General features: G+C 36.6%; 1 protein-coding gene across 5 annotated transcripts in view; it reads right to left on the bottom strand.

The window, feature by feature from the left end:
• Positions 1 to 27,221, bottom strand: part of REPS1 (RALBP1 associated Eps domain containing 1) — a gene marked incomplete at both ends in the record, with an annotated part of 61,667 nt that overhangs the window by 21,719 nt on the left and 12,727 nt on the right. For all 5 annotated transcript variants that reach the window (XM_079550471.1, XM_079550472.1, XM_079550473.1 and 2 more), the window contains 7 exons: positions 7 to 161; positions 1,363 to 1,426; positions 1,727 to 1,889; positions 2,347 to 2,474; positions 7,914 to 8,067; positions 18,769 to 18,965; positions 22,074 to 22,197. In XM_079550471.1, the coding sequence (XP_079406597.1) occupies positions 7 to 161; positions 1,363 to 1,426; positions 1,727 to 1,889; positions 2,347 to 2,474; positions 7,914 to 8,067; positions 18,769 to 18,965; positions 22,074 to 22,197 (985 nt within the window). The remainder of the gene's footprint in view (positions 1 to 6; positions 162 to 1,362; positions 1,427 to 1,726; positions 1,890 to 2,346; positions 2,475 to 7,913; positions 8,068 to 18,768; positions 18,966 to 22,073; positions 22,198 to 27,221) is intronic.

Genomic DNA, 27,221 nt, shown 5'->3' with positions numbered 1-27,221 from the left:
TCTTACCTGTTGAGTCTTCCAAATCAATCAGTTTGGGCATTAAGCTTTCAGGCAACTTTTCTGGCAAATCATATCCATTCTTCCTAGCAACTACCAGATGAAAGGCAGCACAGAACTCATCCAACGTCAGTGCACCATCTTTATCAAAATCCGAAAGTTCCCTAGAAAGGAGAACTTACTATAAATGAAACCAAATTTATTCCCGAAAGGCATATTTCTGTTGTGCTACTTGGAAGAAGAAAGAATGCAGCCTATAGTTCATTTTTGCAAATTAAGCACTCCATATTAGCCCTACATGCTCTATTCTCCAAAGTTCTTACTATCAGTATTTAGAGGTTAAAGAACAAATCCAAGCCCACTTATCTCTCTCCAATTTTTTTGTTTGGTTGGTTTTTTAATCATTTCTCTGCATTTAAGATAGCATTATAACATTATTGGTGTCAGATTTTGGTACACTAATACTTTCTTACAGTGATAGTGCCAAGGCAGCATAATTTATTTTCAATAAAATGGGAAAATATCTGAATTAGAAATCACACCGCTGATGAAAGATCAAATCTTTCAAGGTAAGTCAATTAATATTAGCATGCAATGATGCACTATAAATTCCAGAACAGAATGAATGAAAAGATCAGTACCTGAAAGGGGCCTACAAAAAAGCTGGGGGGCAGGAGACTTTTTATAAGGGATGTAGTGATAGGACAAGGGGAAATGTCTTTAAACTGGAAGAGAGTAGATTTAGACTAGATATTAGGAAGAAATTATTTACTGTGAGGGTGGAAGACACTGGAACAGGTTGCCCTGTGAGGTTGTGGATACGCTCTCCCTGAAGGCATTCAAGGCCAGGCTGGATGTGACTTTGAGCAATCTGGTCTAGAGGGAGGTGTCCCTGCCTATAGCAGGGGGTTGGAACTAGGTGATCTTAAAGGTTTCTTCCCACCCAACTCACTCTATGATTCTAAGATCTATACCAAACCTAAGCTCAATCACAAAGTACTACTGAATGCATTTCAAAATATTTGCATCTGTATATTTTACTTAAACTTCCTTCCTGAGACTCAAATAAACTTAGGAATAAGGAATTTATAATTTATATTGAAATGCATCTTTAAAAATACAAAATTTCAAACCAAGTGCTTCTTACTCTGAGGTGTTTAAATTTTTTTTCAGAAGCTCAAAATGCTGCTTAAATATCAACCTAGACCCACCGAAAACCACTAAAACATTGGCATAAATGTGAATAGAAATGAACACAGTATAGTAGCAAAACTTTACTTAACACCTTCTAGTAAGGAGATGGTTAGATAACAACAGATAGCTGTGATCTTTCAAAACAGCTATCCCAAAACACACCACACTTACCAAATGTGGGACAGTTCAAGAATAGGTAGTTTCGACTTAGTGAAAAATTCTTTAGCTGCAGATCCTGAAAAATTACAATAACAGTTTTTAATGCTTGAACTATTTTAAATCATCAGAAGACTTACAGATTCATGGTAAATGATGTAAGCTATTTAGCAAAGGTTTAGAGAAAAATGGCACTGATTTCTAGAGATGAAATGAAAAGCAGTTTCAAGTCCTTTCTTGAATTACACTGCAGTTTACCAGAATGTTATCACTAAAATGCAATACTTTCTTTGAAATGGTACGCAAACCTAAGTACCCAACAAAGTCTTTGTACCAGAACTGCTGCACCCAAATTAAATTTTTTTAAAGAGTAACTTACCTGGTATAAATCCATTTAGATCAGGTTGAATGGTTTTAAACTGATTAACATAATACTGCCTTTGTTCATCAGTTATTTTCCAGGGGTCATCATAACTACTTGATTGCCTACGAATTTCATTTGTTGTTGTAGCTGATGCTACAGTTCGTACTGTTGTCTGGTCCTGAAATGAAATATTTTTTCCTCAGTATTATCTACCTAAAGTGCTCTTATGAATTCTCAACTTCTTGCCTTCAAAAAGTAAAGCATAGTTAAATTTCACAGTAGTTTAAAAGCTACAAGAAACTATCAGCATAGTGCATCTACAGGACAATGACAGGGTATTTTTGCACATGGATACAAATGGGTAGGAATGATTGCAGTTATGTAAGCAAAAAAAAAAAAACAACAACATGGCACATACACAAAGAAGCTAAGCACAAATATTTCGTAATTGTTGACATTTTAAAAAATTAGTAACTTGCAACTACATCACTTATATGAAGTATCTTTTGGGCAAATAGCATTGAACAGACTACAGCACAGCTACACAGTAAACATCTGCAGTGAAAAATATATATAAAAAAAATGAATTGCAACCATCTGAATGACGCAAATTAAATACCAATAAAGTGTCACACCTGGACAGAAGCAGGATGCATGGCTAAAAGAGCACTGGTTGGTGGGGTATCAGCAAAACTGACCCAATTTTCTTGGTGAGGTGGTGGTGAATGACCAGACCATATGGGATCACTAGAAGTAGATGAGCCTGAAAGTAGAAGAAACATTTCTTTTTTCAAATAAACAAAAACAAAAAACAAAAACCTGAAAAACTGAGTAAGAACTACAGATACAAAAAGCAGCCCAAAAAATTCCAACCATGAAACACAGGTTCCCATCAGGAAGACACACGCTTGTAAAATGGTGAAGAAAACTGAAACCAAATTGCATCAAGGTGACGCTGTTGACCTCCTGACAACTCTTTTAGACTTCTATATTTGGCCAAGTTAAATCTGTACTAAAAAGACAGAAGTGAGGAATGAGCTTATTGCACATATGCAAAATTTAAACTGTTTTATACATTTGATGCATCTTAAATAATACTCGATGCTTTCTCCTCATTGAAAAAAGCTTTTGTACTGACAGTTATTTTAAAGTGGCCCAAGATTTCAGAATGCAACTTATTTTAAGGATTTTTTTTTTTTTTTTTTTAGCTTTTAGTTATTTAAAGCATATACCCTTGGAAAATCAGGCTTTTCAGCATGGATCTTTTTTCTCTAATTCATTCCTAAATGAAGTCAGTTGCTTAAATACAGTCCAGTAATAATAAAAGGCACCCATACAAACTGCTGACACCAGCCATGGATTAAGTAACTGGAACAATGTAACTGTGATTCACCCAGTACCTTGTTATAAGAAACTTCTGAAATACTGCTGACACTTGAAGTATTGATAATAAAATGATAATGAAGCAAATATAGAAGCATTTGGTCATCTGCTGCTCTTTGTACAAAAGCTGGAAAATTCTATTAAGTTGCAAATAAAAATTACAGATTATTACAGAGGAAAAACAAACCATCTATAACAAGTGTATAAGAATCTCAGGACTCCACTCTTAAAAGAAATGCTTAAGTCCTTAAATCTTGACAGTAGTTACAGAACTAAATATTTTACTCTTATAGAAGAGATTTCTAGTAGGAAAAATATACAGAAGGTTTTAGAAGTGAAAAATTGAATGCACAAAATTGAAATTATATTATTTATGAATTTCATCAAAATAATAAAGTAATTCCATCCTTTTAGAATCATCTTTACTGGAATAAAAAGCCACTGTTCATTACTCCTTTTGTTCCTTAACCAAACTCGACTTGTAACCAAAACTCATGAGAACAGAGATAATAAGACTGACAGTTCTTTTTGGCTGTGAGTTTTTCCGCAGCTGGTCTAACTCTAAAACTTCATAAAGAAGCATACCAAAAAGCTTCGGAGTTTCTTTCCACTTGTTCTCTCTAAGCACAGGGCAAGCAGACAATGAGAATCAGGCAAGTCCCTCCCATTCCTCCTATGAAAATGCTACACTCCAAGTTTACTTGTGTAAAAACAGCTTTCCTCCTCTGCCCTTCAGCCACTGGCATTATTACCAAAATGTTGTTTTTGGATTTCATTCCTGTCCTGATTTGTTCAAACAGCTTTACTACAGTTCAGTCTGTACCCCATTTGCACAGTACTTTCTCCATGGTAGTACTAGCATAGCAACAGGAATACCAGTAGTACCAAATTGTCGTAACTTCCAAGTACTTCACACATACTACAAGAGCTATTTCCTTTCTCCTTCCCTCTTCAATCATCCCAAGAACACTTGTTTTATTGTTCTTGTTATGTACTTTTTAAGGACATAGGATGGGAAGGCTGAAGAACACACACACAAAAAGACTACTAGTAACTGTGGACACCTAGATGTATACATAGTTATGAAATAAAAACAGCCAATAACTCAATTCTCACTCATCAAAATGACATCTATTTCACATTTGAATTAGACATAATCATGCCCCAGTTTCTTCTCAAACTAGAAAAACCAGACTGGGAACCACTGAGGTAGAGGTGAAAGTGGAAGAAAATAATAACAGGGAAGACTCAGAACAGTCAGCGCTTATGAGCTGGTAGCCAATCATTTCAAAAGCCTGTGTGCTTTTATCAGAGAACACCACTGAAAGCTGAATAAAGAGCATGCCTAAAACTGACTATCAGATATCAGATTAGGACTAGCTGAAGAAGTCTAATGCACAATGTTTACCACGGGGACATAACTTGAATTCCTGTAGCTGCTCTTTATCCTGCTGTAGCTCAAATACCACCACATTGTTAAATTCAGAAGATGATCTAATCTCCTAAGGGATAAAAGTTACCCCTTCACTTTAATCTACAAACATAATAAGTGGTCTATCTAAACAACAAGCTGCTTGTACTTTTAAATAAACTATGAGTTTACCTTATAAGAATTCATTTTTCAAGTAACCTTATGAACTACCAAGAGCACTCCTTACCACTAATTTGTGATGGAATAAAACCAATACAAGCACAATAATAAAATGGTTTAGAGCTCTTCCCTCCCTTAATAACCATGTCTATGTAACAAGGCTTAAACAAGGCCAAGCATCAGTAATTACTGAAGTATTAAGTAGAAGACCGTTCAGTGCCTTGCAAACAGCTTAAGAACCTTAGGACTCTAAAGAGAGAAATGAATTGTTAATGCAATAGACGTTCTCCATTTCTATCCATGAAGTTTCTAGGCTGCTGATTCCATGAGTCATACCAAAACTGCCCCCAACAAGGAAAATAAATCAGCATAGCTTGAAACTGCAAATTCTCACACATATTCAAGACACTGAAATAAAACTTGAAGGTAACATCACAGAAAGCTGGCAGAGGTCCCATGACTGAACAGAAGACCTAATCTTTTTGACTAGTTTAAAATCATACTACAAACATAAATGCTCTGCTCTGCTTCCAGTCCAAACAAACTAAAAAGGGATGAAACTCAAAATAATTTCTAGCCTCTATTCCGACACACCACTCAATTATCATTTGAAGTTAAGCCAGGAGAAAGGATTCTTTCTCCCAGGTTTCTCATGGTCAGCAAGCTTCTAGATACTGAACTTGGAATATAAAATGAGTTGAAGTTAACATAATTTTATCCTCTTCTGTAACTCCAGGAACAGGAGGTTCTCATTTTACATTAATTCTGTTTCTTTATGTATTGAGTCTGCTTGGAATTGAATTCATTTTCTTCATAGCAGCTCATATGGTGCTCTAAATTTGCACCTAGAACACTGATTAATGCACCAATATTTTAGCTACAGGTGAACGTTTGCATGTTCTCAAGCCTCCTGCTTCTTACTCTGCTCCCCTCAGTGAACAGACAGGGGAGTGTGTCAAAGACGGAGAGGGGACACAAGACAGATGACTTAAACTAATCAAGGAGATATTCCATACCATGCAGCATCATGCTCAGCAATAAAACATTAAAAAGAACAGGCAGTTTAGCATCAGTCATCTTTTGCTTGGGAACTGGCCTGGCTGGTGATTGTCTTTGAATAATTTCTCTTTTCTTTCATTTACCAAACTTTTTTTCTTGAACCATAAGGTTGTTTTGCTGTTGGCTTTTTTTTTTTTTTTTTTTTTTTTTTTTTTGCTTTTCCTTTCCTCTTCCTCACGCCACTGAGTGAATGTGAAAGTATATGGTGCTTAGCCATCTACCAAGGTTAACCCACAACACCTTCTAATATGAGGCGTTCAGTGATCCACTTAATCGTTCCATGAAAACTAATCTAGAAGAACCAGACAGATCAGACAAGTCAGAACCAAGACATAAAGTGATTTTTAACAGGTTTACCTTAAATGCAAATTAAACAATTGGAAGACCTGAGAGACCTGGGTTTTAATAGAATTGACAGACGTTCAAAAGATAAGACCTAACCTAACCATAAACTTCATTTCAATGCTATGTATTAATTAGATCTAACAGAACCACACTTGAGAGCCCCATGCTTTGAAATGGGACCTCCTTTATCTACCATTATTCTCAGTGTTTCACAGACTACGAAATAGAAGCAGAGAGACCTGGGTTCTTATGTTTCTTGGATCACAAGTGAAATGAGACAGTCCTGCCTTAAGTCCCCTAGAGAAATAATGTAATGTCACCTTCAAATTATCTGATTACTCAAAAACATCTTATTTCAAAATAAAGGTGAGTTTGCAGAACTGATTTTAAGGTAAGTAACCAACAGTCTATCTTGTTCTGTACCTTAATATCAGAACAGCTGTTTTTCTACAAAAACATCTCTTTAAAATGTAGGCTGAAGGGGGAAAAAGAATAAAGAACTGTCTACAACAGCTGAAAAATCAACAAAATACAGTGCAATAGAATCATCAAGTGAACAAGGATGCCAATTTTTATTACATATGTCAATCTAGTCCACCCTTAACACTGGCAGAACAGACAATCATTTTTATACAGTATCTCCAATTATTTTAAACACACTAAGAATATGTTTAACTATGGAATATAAAACTCAAGTATGTTGAGCTAATTCAGTATGATATTTTCAGACTTCTGAAAATATTATCTAATAGACATCACACGGAAAGCACAGCCAAAATGAAATATTAACAAGGTATTACAACTTTACTTTTGAAGGGCATTGCTGAACACTTCAATGGAGGAGTAGTTTCCACACCTTCTAGTAGTTCTTGATTGTGCACATAAGAAAAAGGCTACCAAAGAAACTTCTATTTCACCATGCAATAAAACCAGATCAACAAAACTTTGCAAAGGAAAAAAAAAAAAAAAAATATATCAAAACAAGAAACTGCTGAAAAATCACTAACAGCCTGTTTAAACACCTGGGCTAAAGCCTTAGAAGTGCTTGCATACACAATGAGCAAACTAATAATATTTATTTTTTATTCTAAATTGACAAGCATATACTTGCAAATAATACTAAGAACACCCACATCAAACCTGTGCATAAAACCAATTTAATTTCTAAATATCACTGAAGATACATTTTGTTTCTTTATTCAACCAATTATAACGGAATACCTGGTCATCCAGGGATGCTTACAACCATTAAAAAGGGATATACTGAATGATCAATTTCAAAATACCAAGACTGAAATAAATAAACCAACAAACCACACCTCAATCTGAAATTACAATTTATAAAATGTTTCATTTTTGATACTCATAAGTACGTCATATTAATTACTATTATTTTGATACATTTGAGATACAGTAGCTTCAGCTACATTTGCTGAAACTTTAAAGAAAAAAGAAAAGGTTAAGAGAATTAGTTTTTTCAACAAGTGATCTGATCCATCAGAAACAATTCAAATAACACATTATCTGCCTCCTTCCTTTGAGCTGCTCGTATCTCTGGGTGTGCTGGCAGTTCCTGTCAATAGGACATCAGCTTCATATTACCACTTTTCACTTTAATACTCTTCCCTTCCTCCAAACTAAGCATTTCCTGTACCACGCTGAAAAACAGATCTGCCACAAATAAGGCCACAGATTCCACAATGCTGACACCAGCATGAAGATTTGAATCTACAACCAAGTTTCCAGAATTGGAAAACAGAAATGCACTGTCTTACATTCCACGACTTTGGATTACGGTCAAAGCATGACAGAAGACATTTATACCTGGTTGTGCTTCACTAAACGGAGCCCAAAAAGGCCCAGGTCCAGCAAGAGGTCGTTCATTATTCCCTCCGCTGGGATGGCGGTTGTGCTTCCTCCATGTGTGTGGAGAGGTTGGTGGGGATTGCTGTGGTGAAACAACTGGAGATGTGGACTCCTAATAAAACAAAGGAACTTTTTAAGTTTTGTACTGTATTGCTAAATATATAAAAGCCTATCCATAACCATAATTTCTAGAAACAATCATCAATATAGTTAAAATATACTTGGAAAAGGAAAAATCTTAGCACTTATTAAAAGGAAACAAATGTCAGGTACAGCATAAGTAGCACCAGACACATTCATTTAAAAAACAAACAAACAAACAAACAAAAACAAACAAACAACAACAAAAAAAACCAACACAACTAAGCAGGCATTCTCAGGACATCAGCAATGCCAAGTCAAATGACTTAGTTTCAAAGGAAACTTAAAAAAAAAAAAAAACAACTCATTTTCACTTGTGATAGAAGTTACATTTGAACCCAGATCTCAAAAGAAAGTTATTTATTGTACAAGCAATGATCATACCTAACTGTCATCAAGTGACTCATAATCCAAATTATCTTCTTTTAAAAAAAGAAATCAGAATTAAACACTGAAAAACATAGCAGACATCATTTTTAAATGTGCAGAAAACGTAGCTGTATTTTTTTCCAAATAATTATGTCCTTTATAATATATTTCTTTGTTGCACAGGTTAGAAGGTAGTTCTGTCCTAATTTTAAGGCTTAAGATTTTCTTTAACACTGTATTGTTCTATCTCATCCCTGAACAGACAGGAAAATAGAATCACATGTGTATCGGTTCTCATGAGACATTCAGATTACCAGATAATTCCACTTGGAAGGAAATACTGAAAGAAATAAACGGAATGAAGTATTTATATCACAGAAAGTAATTTTGCAATTAGATTGCTATGCCTCTCAACTTAAGCTAAACTAGCAGGTGAAAACAAGTACAACAAGAAGGCAAGATTCAGCTCTGAATTTCCTGGGAAGTAAACGTGCTAAAAATCTCAATATCTATTTCAGCAGTAGACAAAAATATACGTCTGGAACTCTTTTGCCTGATTATATTAAGTGATATAACCTTTATTTACCTTTCCAACTCACCACAAGGTACACAATCTAAATAATTTCAAGGATTTACTAACACACATGAATGTATACAATAACATAACTCCTACTAGTTTCACAGACAGCTATCCAAATAAACTGAAAGCCACATGAATATAACCAGGAAATAGCTTCCTAACAACTGCTAACGTGCTATCAAATACTACAGACAGATTGACTATAGGTTTCCACGATTCACAAAACCTGATTTACTTTGCCAAATATTCAAAGGCCACTTTGTCTTATAACAACATTACGTCTATAAGAATCAAAGTGCCATAAAACTAGTTTTTTTCCAAGCAAGGTACATACTAAAACTACACACATCTAACAAAGTTTAAAGATCATGATGACAGATTAGTTTCTAATGTGTTGATGTAACCTCTCTCTTTCCCCCTTCTTTTCCTTTGATTTCTGTCTTACTGGGGATACGGGGCCAGCATGGTCGATTCTGCAATTGAGGTATTTGCTAAAAATCAGGACCACTGAGTCAGATTTCTTTTACTAAAGCTCCTAGACCACACCATTTCATGGAACAGCTTGTGCTGGATGCCATCTCCAGAGAACTGGGAGAAAAGGTTATCAGGAGTAGTCAGCATGGCTTCACCAAGAGGAGGTCGTGCTCGACCAACCTGGTGGCCCTCCATGATGTTATTGCATGTTGGGTGGATGGGGGAAGAGTGGTAGATGCAGTCTACCTTGATTTTAGAAAGGCATTTGATACTGTTTCCCACAACATCCTTATAACAAAGCCGAGGAAGTGTGGGATAGACGAGTGGACAGTGAGGTGGGTTGAGAACTGGCTGACTGGCGGAGAGCAGAGGGTCGTCGGTGGTGATGCAGAGTCCGGCTGGAGACCTGTAACTAGGGGTGTTCCTCAGGGGTCTGTGCTGGGTCCGGTCTTGTTCAACATCTTCATCAATGACCTTGATGAGAGCATAGTGGCCACCCTCAGCAAGTTTGCTGATGATACGAAGTTGGGAGGATTGGCTGACACACCTGAAGGCTGTGCTGCCATCCAGTGAGACCTGGACAGGCTGGAGAGCTGGGCAGTAAGAAACCAGATGAGGTACAACAAAAGCAAGTGTAGAGTCTTACACCTAGGGAGGAATAATTGCATGCACCAATACAGGCTGGGGGATGAGCTGCTGGAGAGGAGCTCTGCGGAGAGGGACCTGGGTGTCCTGGTGGACGACAGGTTGGCCATGAGCCAGCAGTGTGCCCTTGTGGCCAAGAAGGCCAATGGCATCCTGGGATGCATTAAAAAGAGCGTGGCCAGCAGGTCGAGGGAGGTGATCCTCCCCCTCTACTCTGCCCTGGTGAGGCCTCATCTGGAGTACTGCATCCAGTTCTGGGCTCCCCAGTACAAAAAAGACAGGGATCTCTTGGAAAGAGTCCAGCAGAGGGCCACAAAGATGGTGAAGGGCCTGGAGCATCTCTCCTATGAGGAAAGGCTGAGTGAACTGGGTCTGTACAGCCTCGAGAAAAGACGACTGAGAGGGGACCTGATCCAGGTTTATAAATATCTGAAGTGTAGGGGCTATAGTGGTGAGGCCTGTCTCTTTTCAGTGGTGAGTGGAGACAGGACAAGGGGAAACAGCCAGAAACTGCAAGCATAGGAAGTTTCGCATGAATGTGCGCAAGAACTTCTTTACAGTGAGGTGACGGAGCACTGGAGCAGGCTGCCCAGGGAGGTGGTGGAGTCTCCTTCTCTGGAGATGTTCAAGACCTGCCTGGATGCCTACCTGTGCGACCTGCTGTAGGGAACCTGCTTTGGCAGGGGGGTTGGACTCGATGATCTCTGGAGGTCCCTTCCAACCCCTACAATTCTGTGATTCTGTGATTTCCAGTATTTCACTGAGAGTATTTAAACTGGTGCCCACATGTATTTGCAAACAGTGTTACAGAGTGGCTGAGAGCAGTAAAAATTCATTTACATTTTTAATTCAGGGACCATCCAATTGCACAGTCACCATTTTCCACAATATCTCTACCAGTCAAGATTATTATGGCAGTTACTCACCACACTGAAATTTGCTGCTTCTTAGCATCTTACTTGACAAGAAATTATAAGTGATAGTACATTCTTACTTTTATGGTACATGGGACAGTGATTAGAAGGAGCCAGGGTATGGTTAGTGGAATAACCATTCAACCTCATTTCTAGCTTCCAGGCTGCAAATAGCATTCTGGAAGCTAGAAATGAGGTTGAATGGTTAGTCCACTTAGAGCAATAGGTTCTTGGAGAGCCACGATGATGCACCACTGATGATAATGACAACCTCCTTCTTTCCATTGGTACGAGGCCATTTTTTAAATCAAAAAAGATTTGAAAGATATTTGAATTTTTAGACTAAAGACCATGAGTAAGCCTAGGGACTGCTATGCTTGGTCACAGACATTTTTCATTTGCTCTGGTATTTTTATTCCAGAAAGTTAGACGGTCCAAAAGGACACAGAAGAAATCCTGAAGCAGACAAATGCACGATAGCCTATATAAAGGAAACCCATTCACTACTTCTAGTAACTGGATGTGAACATCTACTTTTCACACACTGCCCTTGTGAAGCAGCCTTGCCCTAACGAACGTGACAACTGTCACTATTCAGTCATAATGCTCAAGCTATTGTAAATATGATCTTCAGCTTATTCTTCTAAATATTTGCTTTTCATGTAATTCTATAGAGTATGTAATGAAGGTAAACAGATAACATGGAGCAAGAGAAGCATAATGGTTAAGCTTGTTCACAATGTACCAGTCAATGTTATATCAGAATTATAAATATCTACAGATTTCCCACAATTAATGTAGAACTTTAGCTTTATGGACTTCGAAATTATTAAACAGAAGAAAATATGCAAATAAATCTGATGTCAAAAAGCTTCTGGAAAAACCACAACTTCAGCTTCATCACGAGATATTTCCAAAACATTTTCAACCTATTTAACACAGCCTTACTCTGGCAACATCCCTGTGTATCCCCAGCTCTTACCCCCAGCTCTTCCCTCACACCACTCCTCACAACCATTGAGCAAGCCTACAGAAGCCGAAGGCATCTGAACACCTTTAAAATGTATATTATATATATAAATGGCTTAGCCAAAATACTGATGATTCGATGCGAGTGTAAAGAAGGAAGATGCAGGCCAGGAAAGACCGAAAAGGTAGAACTGTAGGAACATTGACTTAAATGCAATAATAGTCATGGAAAAGATTTACTGAAATGAACTACATATTGGTTAATTCAGCAGGTGTGCGTGTGTGTATGTGAGCTAGTAGGTGTATACATGCCTTTTCAGTTGATAAAAAGAAGTTACAACTTTAATACACTCACGCCTATGAAAATGTGCTTTGCTGTACAAAGTTTCTGCTTTGATTTTGCACCAGGCTTCCAGCTTTAGTAAACAGGCTCCATTAAAGCAACCTTTGTTTCTCAATTGTACAAACTCTCAAAACGTGCTGTTTATGAGAGCATATGCTGCAGTTGAGAAGATGGTATGTTGATTCTCATCCATCCAATCTATTACTAAAGGAAACTAACCTTAAGAGCCTGAAATATCCATGATTAATTTTTCTTAAGAGCATTACGATACAGTACCTACCTGGAGCACTCTTCCAAATCCTAATATGTAACAATTGCAACAGATCTGTAACTTCAGGACAATGATAAATATGATGATATTGCACTACTGAGTTAACAGAAGTTACCCATCTAATCTCTTTGGGAACTCTAGCAATTTTACTCATCTGCATACTGTAGTCAATGTATCATTTATTAAATTAGCTACTATTAAAATCCTATTTTGCTAAACTGTTTTAAGACTTTCATCACAATTCCATTAAAACATTTAGAATAAGATTTAATTTCTATCCAAGCAAAACCCAATAAAAGCAATAGCAGTTATAACATTCTTCTTTCTACTCTTATTTATTGCTACATTACTGGAGAAAAGATAAAGAGATGTAAATAAAAGCAAGCTGGTATAGATAATTAACCAACATCTTAACGTTAAATCAAATCAATAAGAACATTCTTAATAACTAATTATAAAAAAAATAAGGTTACAGTTAACAGGCAAAAAAAATCAAGTAATTCATCTTAAAAATAAAATTACATTAAAATAATAGATTTAACCTGAGTTGTTAAAAAAAACATGATTTTTGTTAAACTGGAATTACTAGACACTATGAAAGACTTGAACTTGGACCTTTTTGGAATGATGAGCAGTAACTAAAAACAAGGTGCTAATCAAATAAGGGTGTTATAATATATGGTTCCAAAAGAAGAACTGTAGTAAATGTAAGTCAAACTGGTGTAAGGCAACACAATACCATACTAAAGCAACACTGGAGTGATCTCAACCTCAAAAGGAAATGGCAAGCATACATGAGTCAAAAGGGATTATAAACCTTTTCCTGGATCTCACACCTCAGGCCAGAAGAAAGCCTCCTAAGGAGAACTCCAGAGACAATGAAGCCAGACATGGTATCCGAAGGGTAGGTCTAAGGGTGTTGTGGTCCAGGTCCTGACACCACACAGCCTGCATAAGAGTCAGGGAACAGATCCATTATGAAGAAAGATTGTGCTAGAGATGGTAATTGCATTCCAGAACCCATGGTTTTGTAATCAACTAGGACTCATATTGAAGAATAAAATAGTTCAAGATTCAATGCGAGCTTCTCTAAATGAAGCACTATACATTTTTTAGATTGGAATGTGTGGTTCAGCCAACTGGAAACTTGTTGGACCTCGACAGTCTGAGAAGTTTTAGTTTTGAAGAAGGCAATTAATAACCCAGAGAAAAGGAGAGGAGATAAATCACAGCACCAGAAATTTTACTCAAGTTTCTTCAAAAATTTCGAGATAAGGAATTGTGCTGAGTTTAACCTGAACTTTGGTACACTTCACTGCGGTGCCAGTCAAGATAATTCCAATAAGAATCTAAGTTGCAAAAGAAATGGCTACAGAATGAACCACATCAGCATGAGAACCATATGACTGAAGTGAATTTTCTAATAATGCTGCTGAAAGACTGTTTTGGGGAGTGACCTAACTTGACACCGCAGGTAAATGCTTATACACACTAAGTAGCGTACTAATGAATTTTGACAGGAAATGTGAAGGAGGCATTATAAGAATAGATTATTTTGAGGACAGAGATAACTACACTATCAAAACATCAAGTACAAAACAGTTTCTCAAAGAATAGAAATTAACAGTGAAATGAATAATGAGAAGCAAACAATTGAAAGTAGAAGACTGGATGCATAGCTCAACTGTCAGACCACTATTATGACAATATGACAGATCTGCTCTCTCCACAGCTGCTAAGACGTATGAGGTGAGAAACTCATCAGACGTAGGAAGTAATTTATGAAATAATACTAATACTGGTGAGATCTCATTTGAAACTAGAACTGTAAGTCTGGTCAGGTAATTTCAATAAGAATAAATTCAAACTGGATCAAGGGCAAAGAAGGATTACAAGGATTACCGTGAGCGATTTTGTTAAGCAAAATGAATCTAAGGGAGAATACAATGGTTTTCTAGTAAATACTGGTGGTGTTCTGCAGGAAAAACTAAAGACAAAGTTGTTAAAATAACAGGTAATACCTGACCTGAGGAGAGTTAAGCGGGAATTCTAAATTCCCACTAATATTTCACCATATTCCCGTTAAGATGTAGGAACAGTTTTCCCCAACACTGACAATGCAGATAAAATGTCTGTTTTAAGAGAGAATCCTGATTGTTTTTTAAAAAAATAATTATCTATTACAATTGCACATGACAACAGAGGAATGATGATTTTCCAGACAAGGAATTGCTCAACATTTGACCTGAACTTCAATATATTTCAGTGTGGTGCCATAAGAGAGAATTCCAACAATTGGAATACTAATACATAAATCCAAGTTGCAAAATAACAACTCAGACTCAGTGACAAGAGGTTTTTTTCAGCTTTATGCTCCTAAGCAATTTATTTAATATCATCTATTTTTATCTGGAATTACCTGTTAAATCTACTAAACAAAATCTAAGAGAAATGCTTTATTGGCAAACCTTAGAAAAACATCCCACAACTTCCCATGTAGTTACAAATGTTGAAGTGATCCAATATCCACGTGTACCAATTTTGAGCTGCACTGATATAGCAATAGTTTAACACAATCTGGATTTTTAAGCGTTATGTTTAATGCACATATAAGAAAGATACGTACCTTCAGCTTTACATTTTATTTTAATCTGGACACAGCAATGTTTCACCTTACAGCATTTGCTACGTACATAGTTTTTAGCTGGTAGAGCCATTACCAATTCAATCTAGTTCCTGTCCCTATCCTGAAAAAGGCTGCAAACCAAGTAAAAGTATCCTAAAGTGGTAGCTGGCTCACTATCTGGATCACATTCAAAGACACTAAAAAATTATCTGCTTTGATTTTAACAACAAAATGCAAAGCATGCAAAGGTAGCATCTAACAGACTGACACTGAGAGCTGTTAGTCATAGGTAAATTAGTTTTAGAAGAAGGAAGAAGCAGCAACATTTTGATTAGGATTATTTTGTATGAGATGGCTTTCAGAACATTTATTATTCCTTTAAAAATGTTCAAAAAAAGCATCAAAAGGTCCTAAACTTACTAGGAGGTTTTAAAAAAAATAAAAATGCACAATATAAATAAATAAAAAAATAAAAAATAAAAATGAACTCGGCAGAAGCCAGTTTCTCAAGGTTGGCCTAATTTAAAAGTTTAGTAGTATAGCTGCCATTACCCATGTACAAAACTATGTATACAGTCCACGACTAACACAACCACGTGAACAAAACTGCTCATGCAGATGTCACAGTGACAGCAGTTTTGATCTGCTTATTGTCTATTTGGCAACAAGAAATGACACCAGTAGAAAAACCTATTTCCTCCCAGTGTTTTATGTCCAGTAAGGCGTGCAGTCAACACACCATTTAGATAGTAAAGGTTTCTTTCATTAGTTGTCTTTACTCTTAGAATCAGTTCAATACATTCCATGACAGCTGAGTGTGACTTCTCTAATATTGGTGGTATGCATAATAGATGACAGAAGATAGAAACTTCTGACTAGTTCTCCGTTTACATAACACCATCATAAACTAAAAAACTCACCACAGAAATAGCAACAGAAAAAAACAATGTTCCTGCATTTGCCCTGTACTTACTGTAAAAGAAACCTCATTTGTAGCTCCTGTCTGGAAACAGAACTTGATTTCAATTTCCTGATACCTTGCTGTATCTGAGTAAAGCTCCAAACAATGCATTGATAATAATAACACTGTCAAACTAATGTATCAATAAAGAAAAAGTTTTCTATATTTCAGCACACAACACCCTAAGTGAAATTCTTTTACATAAGCTACCTGTAATTATGAAATATTAATCTATGTGACATTTTTTCACAACATAGAAAATGGCACATGAATGCAACCATCCTTTAAAGATCAGGGCCAAGACAGTACACGATTTCACTTAAATATTTTAGTCAAGAGTACTTCATGAAATCAAAGCACTTCGAAGTGACGGGTATATTGCCAAAGCCAGTATATAGTTTAAGAAAAAAAAAAAATCAAAATTTCAGAGTCATTACTAGACTATCTAACAACGAAGTGACAAGTTCTATAAGTGAAGGATATAATCTCAAGACACTTTAATTCCTCCAGAAAGAAAAGTGACCTCTAGGAAAATGATGTGCTATAATTTGTTTCTCAACCTTCAGTAGCTTTGATCTTGAAAAAGATGGCATGTAACATTGTCTGGACCTCCTTCTACATATAACAAATCTAAGCATTATCTCCAGGTAAAGACAACTTGATCAGCAATTTCTAGGAAAAAAAAAATGTCCTCTAGTTATTTATTATTCAATTTGGGGTAAAAAACAAAAACAAAAAAAACACAGCAACAAACAAACACTCAAACAATTACTATTTATATGGTGAAGTGAGAAACCTGGGGGGGTATCAATCCCATTCTCAGTCTAAGGGGATTCAAATCCTCTGCATCACTCTAACATAATGTCCCAAAAATAAACGTTAGACCAAGATGAGGCAGCTTGAACAGATTTGTTATACAGTCAGAAATGTAAGAACCAACAACAGAAGATGTAGTTTTATAACTGGGTACAAAATCTGACAGTACTTCCCTGATGTTCTGAACCATGAATACATCTTAAAACTGTTGGATTCAATAATGTATTGAGCTACATTTAGTTCAAGAGACTATTTTCTGGTATAGATCTCTCAAAGCACTTGTACACAGGGCTTCTTTATTTTGGTAATACCATGCACAGAGATACCAGGGTGCTTAAAAAAGCCAAGTCAGCAAACTGAAATTTGGATCCTTATATGCCTTTGTGAATATGTGGCTTCTTCTGTCAGAACTTGAGATCCCAAACACTAGACTTTGTTGCTTTGAAGTCACACCAGGACAGATTCCTGTATTAAATTTCAGTCATTCACTAGAATTCAAAAATGGATACAAGCATACAAGTATCAAATCAACCTAAAATCCCATCGTCAGATAAACGGATCATAGACCTCTCTAGGCCTGTATTTCAAACACACCTCCCTAAAGCCAAACAAAAACAAGCTATCTTCAGATCTACTGTAAGAGCTCATTTCATTGCTGTCTCCACTTCCAGTCTGGAACTGACCAGGAAGGTCAGGAAGTGACCACCACTGATTATGGATGGCCTCTGCCAATTTATGTTTTGGTTTTCAATTGGGTTAGCCTGGACTACTCCAAAGAGATTAATAAATGTTTATGAGTGAATTCTTTGACTCCTAATGAATATAAGAAACATTTCAAAGTTCCTTGATTCTCAACAAAATCAGCCCAGGAAAGAGCATACCATAGTGGAAAAAAAAACAGGGCATTCAACAGCTACACACAGATACAAACTCCCAGCAAAACACAGTATTCAAATATAGTGTTCTTGCTTTGGTAAAAAGGACTGTCACAAAAAAATTTCTCCATGGAAAGTGAACATATAGACTAAATAACAAAGAATTGTGAGGAAGCACAAAGCCGCAAGCCTGTACAGTTTTCTTTTATTCAGATATCCTGAAGATGAAGTAGCTGAACATGAGAGAACTAGTGAGCAAAAGGAAAACAGTTTTCTCATCATTATAATACAATGAAAAACTACACAAAAACTTCTGTGCAACTGCTATTTCCGGCTCTCACCTTCTCTAATTAACAATCAAAATCCTGAACAATAGCACGTAAGGCAGAGAAAAGTCATTGTGAGGTTTTTCTAAATGAAGTATTTCAGGTTTAAAGGTATGACAGCGTATTGAAAGACTAGACATCCAGTCTTCCATGGCACTCAGTAACACTGTTGTGAAGACCAGGAAGCTGATGTGAACTCTGATAAATTAGGCAATAGTATTGTAATGATTACAAAATGATAGTTATCATATCCTACATACTTCTTTTTTTTCCTGTCTCAATTACCACCAATATTTCAAACATATCAGAACGCGTTAAAAAAACCTCCTACATGCAAATGTTACAGATGTGTATGTACTATTTATACACACACAGTACGCTTTCAATTATTTTCTTTAAAGAAACTACATTAAAAGTAACAGAGTTAAGAAACACTATCAGACTGATACCTATGCAGCAGATTAGTGGTTAAGAGTCCCATTAAATCTTTAAAGTTAATTTACCTGTTGATCACTAGATGTACGTTGCTGAACTGCATCATGGCTCACAGAGCCTTTTTTGACTTGTATCCTGCCAGGTGGAGGAGGAATCACACCTGAATAAGAAGCTGAATTATCAGCATCTGAAGAATACAAGGCCGTGTGTCTTGATTCTTGTTCATTTTTTGACACAACAAATCTGGGAAGAGGGAGATCCTTCACTGTTTAAAAAAAGAAAAAGAGAGCAGGCCATTTACTATATACAAGTATGAGTTTTAAAAATAAAACATGCACTTTTTTTTGTAGTTGAAATTTCACGCATGCCTCGATTACTTAGACATCAAGACTGTTGTTACCACCAACCCCTTCTAGTCAGAGAACAGCAAGTGCCTTTTCTGCATCATACTTCATGTTTCTGCTACCCAAGTTCTGATACAAGACTTCACATAGCTCTATAAACTTAACACTTATCACTATAAGTCTGCACAAAATGCAGTAGCAATCATCCAATCTAGCTGCTGTCACAGTTGCATTTATAGTAGACAATACAATTTAGCCTTATTAAAAAGATGGCAAATATTGCTTGAACATGTGTGTGCACACCTTTCTATATGAGAAGCTGAACTAGTTGTTTTAATGGAATACAACTGGGAATATTCCACTATCAACTTATTTTTTTTAAAAAGAACACCTAACCTTGTACAAAAATTTCCTACCAAAAGAAAAAAAAAAAAACAAAAAAAACCCAAAGCAGAAAGTCCTTAGCTTTATGGTTTACAACTATAGAAGTGTTCTCTCTCTCACTCCAAAACCTGCACCATTTTTCTGAATCCCAACCAGATTTCTCAATAGTCCACTGTGAATCAAAATAAACTGAATTTGTCACACAGATTACTCATCTTTGCTGTGTTGGAAAAGCAATTTAGAGTACGGGTGAAGTTCAATTCCTCCCATGGATTGCTGTATGAAGATTACATAGAACACTAGAACTTCTGATACAAGGGAATTCTATTTTGAGTCTACTGGTTGCTTCAACATAAGGTTTTGGCATGAAGTATCTAGCACTATCTCACAAAATAACATCCAAAGCTCACCAGGAACAGAAAACACAGCATTGTCATCTTTAAAAGCAAGACTAGATAATACAAATTCGTTCTTACTGTACTACTGAACTTTTACATGGCAACCAAAAAAAAAAATGCCATTTTTTACTTCTCTTCTGATTTTTCCCCATAACAGCAGAAAATCACATTTTAACATTACATTTTTTTTCAGAAATCCTTGAATTACAAATGCTACAGTAGTTATTAATGGAAATATGATATTAAATTAGAAAAATTTATAAAAGTTCTCTGCATTTCTCAGGCCCACATCTTTATTAACATTTTCTTCCACCAAAACCAGCATTTTATACTTAGAAAACAAACATTACTTCTGAACAGACACTGCTCATTAACGTCTCAATTTTTAGCTTACTGGAAGGAAAATTTGCTGGGACAGCAAAAATAACAAACAAACCAAACAGCCAGATTTAGAAGCTTGTAATATAATAATTAAAGCCAATATTTTTAGTAAACTACATCTGTGTAATCATAAAAGCACTTGGTTAATTGAAAATCAACTGGATAATAATTACATTAAATGGACTTAGAACCCCAAATTTGTCTGTAGTCTGCACTCAGTAATTCACATAAAACCAGCCTCCTGCCTGCTGAAGAGGAACGCGGGAAACCAAGGAGCAAAAGGAAAAGGAAGGGAAGAGAAAACATAGAATAGTGAAAAAGACAACCACTGCATAAGAAATATGCATAGTTTACAGAAATAAAAAGTCATCTTGAAGTAAAATCTTTAAATATTTCACTTTGAAGAGAAGAAGAGCATAAAGGATGGCTCTAACAGTTCCTCTTCAAGCCTTCCTGCAGATGGACTGTGGATAAAGCCCTGCTGACCAGGCTACTGAACTGTAATTCTCAAAGGAAGATAACCCAAGCTCAGAATCATTATGAATCTTTCAGCCTGCTATATTTTAGCTATTTAGTAGCTGCAGCAAAATTTCTTGAACTACTCTAGGAGCAGGGATTTCATGGAGAAGACTAGAATCACTGCAACCAAGGCAACAGACAACCAAAGCTAAAAACAGCTAGGGTAAAAATAAATGTTCTGTCGATTATACTTGTTGTATTTAGTAGGTTTGGAACGAGCTACAGAAAATTACTCCTAGAAGTCTAGAAAACATGACAAGTATTTCTAGCTCTGTAATAAATCAAAGAAATGTATTCCATCACAAATTCCAATTTTCATTTTTTGGAATTAGTTCTGTACTTCATTTTGATGCCTTCCTTCAAGTTTCCTCTGATACAACCCAAGCTTTTTTTTTTTTTTTTTTTTTTGTATTAATAAACTCAGTTAAGCTACCTTACATTAAAATAAATCGAGCACACAAAAGCATGGAAATAAGTTACATACAGAGATTGTAGTATTTGCCTTCTTTCATGGGCATTTGATGAGAAATCCCACCATTGTTTATCAAGTTAATCTTATCAGATATTAGGAATTGAAGGTCCTTTTCCCAACTCACTGATTCTAGGGCATTCTGCTACAATTTGCCAAAGTTTTAGAACTTTGGAACATTCAGCTCAAGGACTAGTGAAACAGCTTATAAGTATGGTGATTTATGAGCAGAAAGGAACTTCAATGCTAGCAAAGTGTTGAATAAAACCATGCACTTTTCCAAAAAGCTACAGAAATATAGAAGTAGTATAAACTGTTTGTAGAAGCCTATAACAATCATAACTCTAAAGCATGCGATGATTCTTTACTTCTTCATAGGACTGAAGTATTTGAGAAAGCTATTAGATTGTTTTTACTGTATTCTCCTTACTTACTTGGCTTAATCTATATTCTTGGAAAAGTTTGCATTTGTTACTATCAAGGTTCTAAAAACTCAGCAAGTACAAAAGCATGCAAATGCTACATTCCCCTTCTCCTTCAAATTTTCATTGCTCCAACTAATATTTTATTCAGTGGGTACAGCGTACAAGTTATCACACAATTGTCTGCAGAATCAACTTGTACTCACAACACAATAGTCAGTAGAATTTGTCCACTTGGCCTATGATAACAGTACTTAGCTCAATGAACAGGAGGTAAAGTACCTCATCTTACATTTACTGCTTAAGAACAGATTGCTTCAGTCTTTCTACAACTGGTATTTTTAGATTATCAATGTGTACAGAAAGACAAACCACATTAATTTACAAGATTGCTCTCCCAGAATCCGTAAGCAAAGTACAACTCGAAACCAACCCACTCCCTCTCCTTTGCTTTACCTGTATTTAAGCTTTCCACTCTTAGAGGAAGACCTGACTGGGCCACAGCAACGAGTTTCAAAGCAATATAAAATTGACTTCTTCCAAAATAGCCAAGTCTTGTTGCACCACAGAGCTCCATAATCTGCAATGAAACACAGTTAATTCTGTGAGGAAACTTAAAAATACAAATTGCTTTAAAGAGGCAATTTCATATATTCAGAAGCAGTAGATCTTGCATTAAATGACTGTAACAACTTAATATGAAACCCCTATATAGTAGATGGCAAGACTTAAAGCATATGATATTCTTCACAGCCAGCAAAAGTTCCAAGTCTAAAACTGAAGTTTCCTTCAAATTTTCTTTTTTTCCTTTTCTTTCACCTCTTTTTAGAGGTTCTACACATTTGATGGAAAAGAAGAGAACATGCTAGCTGCCAAGGGTCTTCAGAAAAAAGAAAATTCCAAAAAAAACCCACACAACTAGAAAGCCCATAAGAATCCTACTTCACCACTAACTATTAGCAGCTATACTGTCTTTGTTTCTTAAGCAACTGCTACAGAAAAAGAAAATCTACTTTTAAGAACGTTCAACATTTTTAGAGTTATGCTGATTGCTAGATATAATTCAGAAACTAAATAAGGATTTTCAAGTAATCACCATACAAAATTGAAAAGCACATTACTGATCATATCAGAGAAATGGTCCTGCCCCTTATTTTTGCCTGAAAATTTCCATAACTATTAGAATTTATAAAAAGTGAACGAATGTTCATAATTTCAAATGCTATCTTCTATGCTATTCTGATATATGTTTGAAATAGCTCAATTTCTAACTTTTAAGGTTAACCTATAAAGCATTCATTCAGAACACAAAGGAGTATTTACCACCATTCACAGTATTTTCCATTCAGAGAGACCTAGACAGGCCCCACTTGTGGGTCCAGGAGAACCTCATGAGATTAAAAAACAAAAAACAAACAAACAAACAAAAAAAAACAAACAAAAGAACAAGGGCACCCAGGCCACAACATCCCCCCACTATCCCAGTAAGCTGGTAGACAAGAAGGTAGAGCACAGCCCCACTGAAAGTGACTTAGAGGTACTGGTGGATGGCAGGTTGGATGTGAGCCAGCAATGTGCCCTCACAGTCCAGAAATTCAACCACATTCTAGGCTGCATCAAGAGGCATGGCCAGCAGGTTAAGGAAGGTAATCCTGTCTCTCTGCTCCATGCTGGAGAGACTTCACCAGAGGTACTGTATCCAGATGTGGAATTCTCAGAACAAGAGAGAGACAGACCTATTGAAGCGCATCCAGAGGAGGGTCACAAAAATGATCCTGGTGTGGAATATCTCCACAAGGACAAGCTGAGAGCTGGAGCCATTTAGCTTGGAGAAGAGAAGGCTCTAGGGAGACCCGATGCCAGTGGTGATACTCAGAGTCAGGCTGGACAGGTCTCTGAGAAGCCTCATCTAGCTGAACATATCCCTCCTCATTGTAGGAGAGTTGGTCCCATGGGCCTTTAAAGGTCCCTTCCAAAATGCGCATACACCAGGACAGACAAGAGAATGCAGAACTTCAGGTTCTTCAAATAATGACACCATACGTTCTATTTAATTTAAGAAATACAGCACAAAAGTGAAGTTATCCCATTCCTTTCTTTCCTTGGTGCTATGTAATGCAGAGGCAATCCTATACCTTTTGTTATGAAATTATACAAATGTTGGTCCCTCCCAATGGCAGCCACATATTCAAACATGCTGACTGCACTCCCCCAACCTCAGGGGCCTGCAAATTTGATATGGGTAGCACATTCCTGCTTCTGAAAGTCGCTGGCAAGATGACACATCCCAAATCTGACTAAGTTCAATAATCCCGACTCTTTAACACATAAAGCAGTCTCATCTAGACTGCAATGATTCAAACGAGATACAATGATCCTGTTGGACACCATCATGAAAGGCTTGCTGAAGTCAAGGCAAATGACATTAGTGCTCTTCTCCCCTCACCCAGTTCTATGGTCTTTCCATCACAGCAGGCCATTTGCTTGACAAGTATCCTTGGTGAATCCGCACTTGGCAATCCCAGTCACTACTTCTGTCTTCCTGTTCTGAGAAATGGCTTCCAAGTGATCTTGTTCCATAATTTTCCCAGGGACTAAAGTTCCCTGAACCCTTGCTCCTCCTGAAGATGGCTGCAACCCATCTTTTTTCAGTCACGAAGGCCCTCTAATCTTTACAACAGTTCAAAGATAAAGCAGGCTTGCAATGACATTCGCTTGCTCTCACAGTATTTTTGGAATCATCTGGTCCTATGAACTTGATATGTAACCAAGCTACTCTAGGGAACCTGTTTTAGCAGAGGGGTTGGACTAGATGATCTCCAAAGGTCCCTCCCAACCCCTATACTGTGATGTTTTTTGAGACATCCATCTTCTTACACTACTACAAGTTTCTTCTTTTGAAACCATTCCCAGGATCAAAAGCCTATAAGAAGTTGACTGTAATGATAATTCAGAGAAGGCACTGAGAATCTCAGCATCACCTACATCAAGTGGCACTAATTCCCCCCTCACCCTTCACATCTCAGCACAGTCACATTTTCAATTTAGCAGATCTAGTCTCTTGATGCATCTTCTCAGTTTCCTAACTACTGGAATGAACTTACTAGGCTTAAAGAAATTTGTCCAGAAAGAACTCCCTGCTCTCATGAGAAACAGTTCTGAAGGACAGATGACCTCACAGTTACTTTTTGTTGGGAAACCGCAACTGAGAAACAGTCAACATTTTCACATAGCAGAAAATGAACCACGAGGTCCATGAGGAGTTAGACTGTATGCTGCACCACTGCTGAAACAGAAAAGACTTTAATCATTGTGCAATCAAGCACAGGTTTATTAACTAAAGCAGAGTTGCAAATGGCCCAACAAAAGGTTTCTTGGGTATTTCCTTACCATGCAGCAGGATTCTCGGACCTCATGAAAGTCATTGTGAAGCCTGTCACAGAAAGGACTGGGAAGTTGACAAAGACTCAGTCCCAAAGCAGTTCCTGGAGGATCAGGAGGTCTATTGCTCTGCATAGAGCTTATAAATCCTTCTGGACAGAAGCTAGCAGCATTAATTAACATGGGTACATCTGCTTCACACATTGTCCTACAACACCTATGTTATTTGTGTTTTCCTAATATGGCATTCTTGCAATGTGATGTCTGGACAGAAGTCAACAGATTTTTTTAAGGTTCATTAATCAAAAGAAAATAGTTTATATTTCAATATGGTATATTAGTGTCAGTACACATTAGACTACCAGAAATTCCCTATGGAAACAAATTACAGTAAACTGACAGGTGAGAGCTCAAAGAATAAAAACTTTGAGGAATTAACTATGGAAATTGCCCATACTTAGCAAAAGGCTGAAAAAACACTATGTTTAAATGACTGGCAGCAGAGTTTCAGTAAGAGATAGCACAAACAAAACCAGTACAATAATAAATTATTGTTTTTTCTTTTTTCTTTTTTTTTTTTAAAGCATATTTTGGAAGACTGATGATTACCCATGTACTTGACTATACCTAAAAAAAGCTCGTTGATCCTGGGATCTAACATTTACAGATGAATAACTGAGCAAAATCTGGAAAAGGTTTTTATGACAGGAAGCAGTGACACAGGTATTTGGAGCCTATGCAATCATTGGGTAGTGTTGGTTTTTGGCAATTCAAAGTCAGTGTTGGACTAGAAACAGTTGTTTTTGGAGCGGGTCAGTACTGCCAGGTTGAAGAAAAACACTTCAGCTGAAGACTGGATTAATCATTAAGCTACAATGGCAGTAAGTATTAGGGAGGAAAGACAAGCATGAATTCAAAGGAGAGAAGTGTAGGAGGATACATTTAAATATAATGAAAACTGAAAAACACTGATACAGAAAAATGGAATGCCCTCACGCTGCTGAAGAAGGAGCTGTCAAATCCTCTCAAAGAAAGTCAAAGGAGACCTTCCTTTCAAAGACTGTAACCCAATCAGACACCTGACTGAAGGTTGAGTAAAATCATTAAATGCAAAGATCTGCTGAAGACCCCTGAGCTCACTGACAATACGCTTGAACAAACCCAAAACAGTCTACCTATAACCTCCTCAAAGGAGGATTTAAACACTCAACAGGGAGTAAGCTATACTGACAGGAAAAAAAAAATAAATCAAGGGATTGCTTCTGAGATTTGTTTTATTTTTAGGAATTTCATCTTCTGAGGACTACAGAGAATAAGGATTTTCCTAAAACACTCCAAGGAATGCAAAGTCATCTTCAAGACAAAATGCTCTGTTATTGTTTTCACCTCCTTAGGTAGGAAGATCCTGACATGACACTGTTGCAATTAAGCAAATTAGTGGTGACAACTTTCTAAAGATCCAGAAACTGTTGACACAAAAAACAGTTTGGGGTTTTTTAATTATAAAAATTGCACACACAGTCCTTTTCCATACTACAAAGAAATAACACCAACATCAGTAGCATTAGGAGTTGGCACAGATCAGACATACATAGGAAATGGTAGGTTGACAAAGAACCTCTTTCCAAGCTCTTATCTTCTAAAACTTCTACAGATATAAAATAAGAGGTCCTTGGACCTGGAGATGTTTGTTAAAAAAAAAGAAAAAAAAAAGAAAAAAACAAGAAAAAAAAAAGAAAAAACCTAAAAGTTTTAAAATCCCAAGTGAAGCGGAACAAATCACATCTCTATCAAATGTGTTAAAATGTACTTTTCACAAGTCAGACAAGCTTTCTCAAAAAGTCTTCAAGATTATCACACTCCCTTGCCCCTAGGCTCTTTTGCAAGGCAAATCAAGCCCACAATCTGCAAACATTATGTATATAAAAGCACAACCATTTATAACTTCTTCAATGGTAAGGAATAAAGGAAGATACACGCCACCTACGCAGTAAAGATTTAAAAACATCTTTCAGCTGCTTGGACAGAGCTACTGAAGTACTAATCATTCCACAAAAGAAAGTTATAAGGAGCAAGACTGAGGCAACTTTTCATGATTGGCAGTGACAACACAAACAGTGGATGGAGAGGGAGTGAATGAGCTCATTGCTGGGCTTCTGTATCACATCAACTAAACGAGGATGTTAACTCAAGTTTACTATCCACTAAAAATATACAAAGTTA

This window comes from Tetrao urogallus (genome assembly GCF_951394365.1).
Source record: "Tetrao urogallus genome assembly, chromosome: 2".
NCBI classification, from domain to species: Eukaryota; Metazoa; Chordata; class Aves; order Galliformes; family Phasianidae; genus Tetrao; species Tetrao urogallus.
Note: the sequence above shows the minus strand (reverse complement) of the source record. Positions and strands in the feature narration are given on the sequence as shown.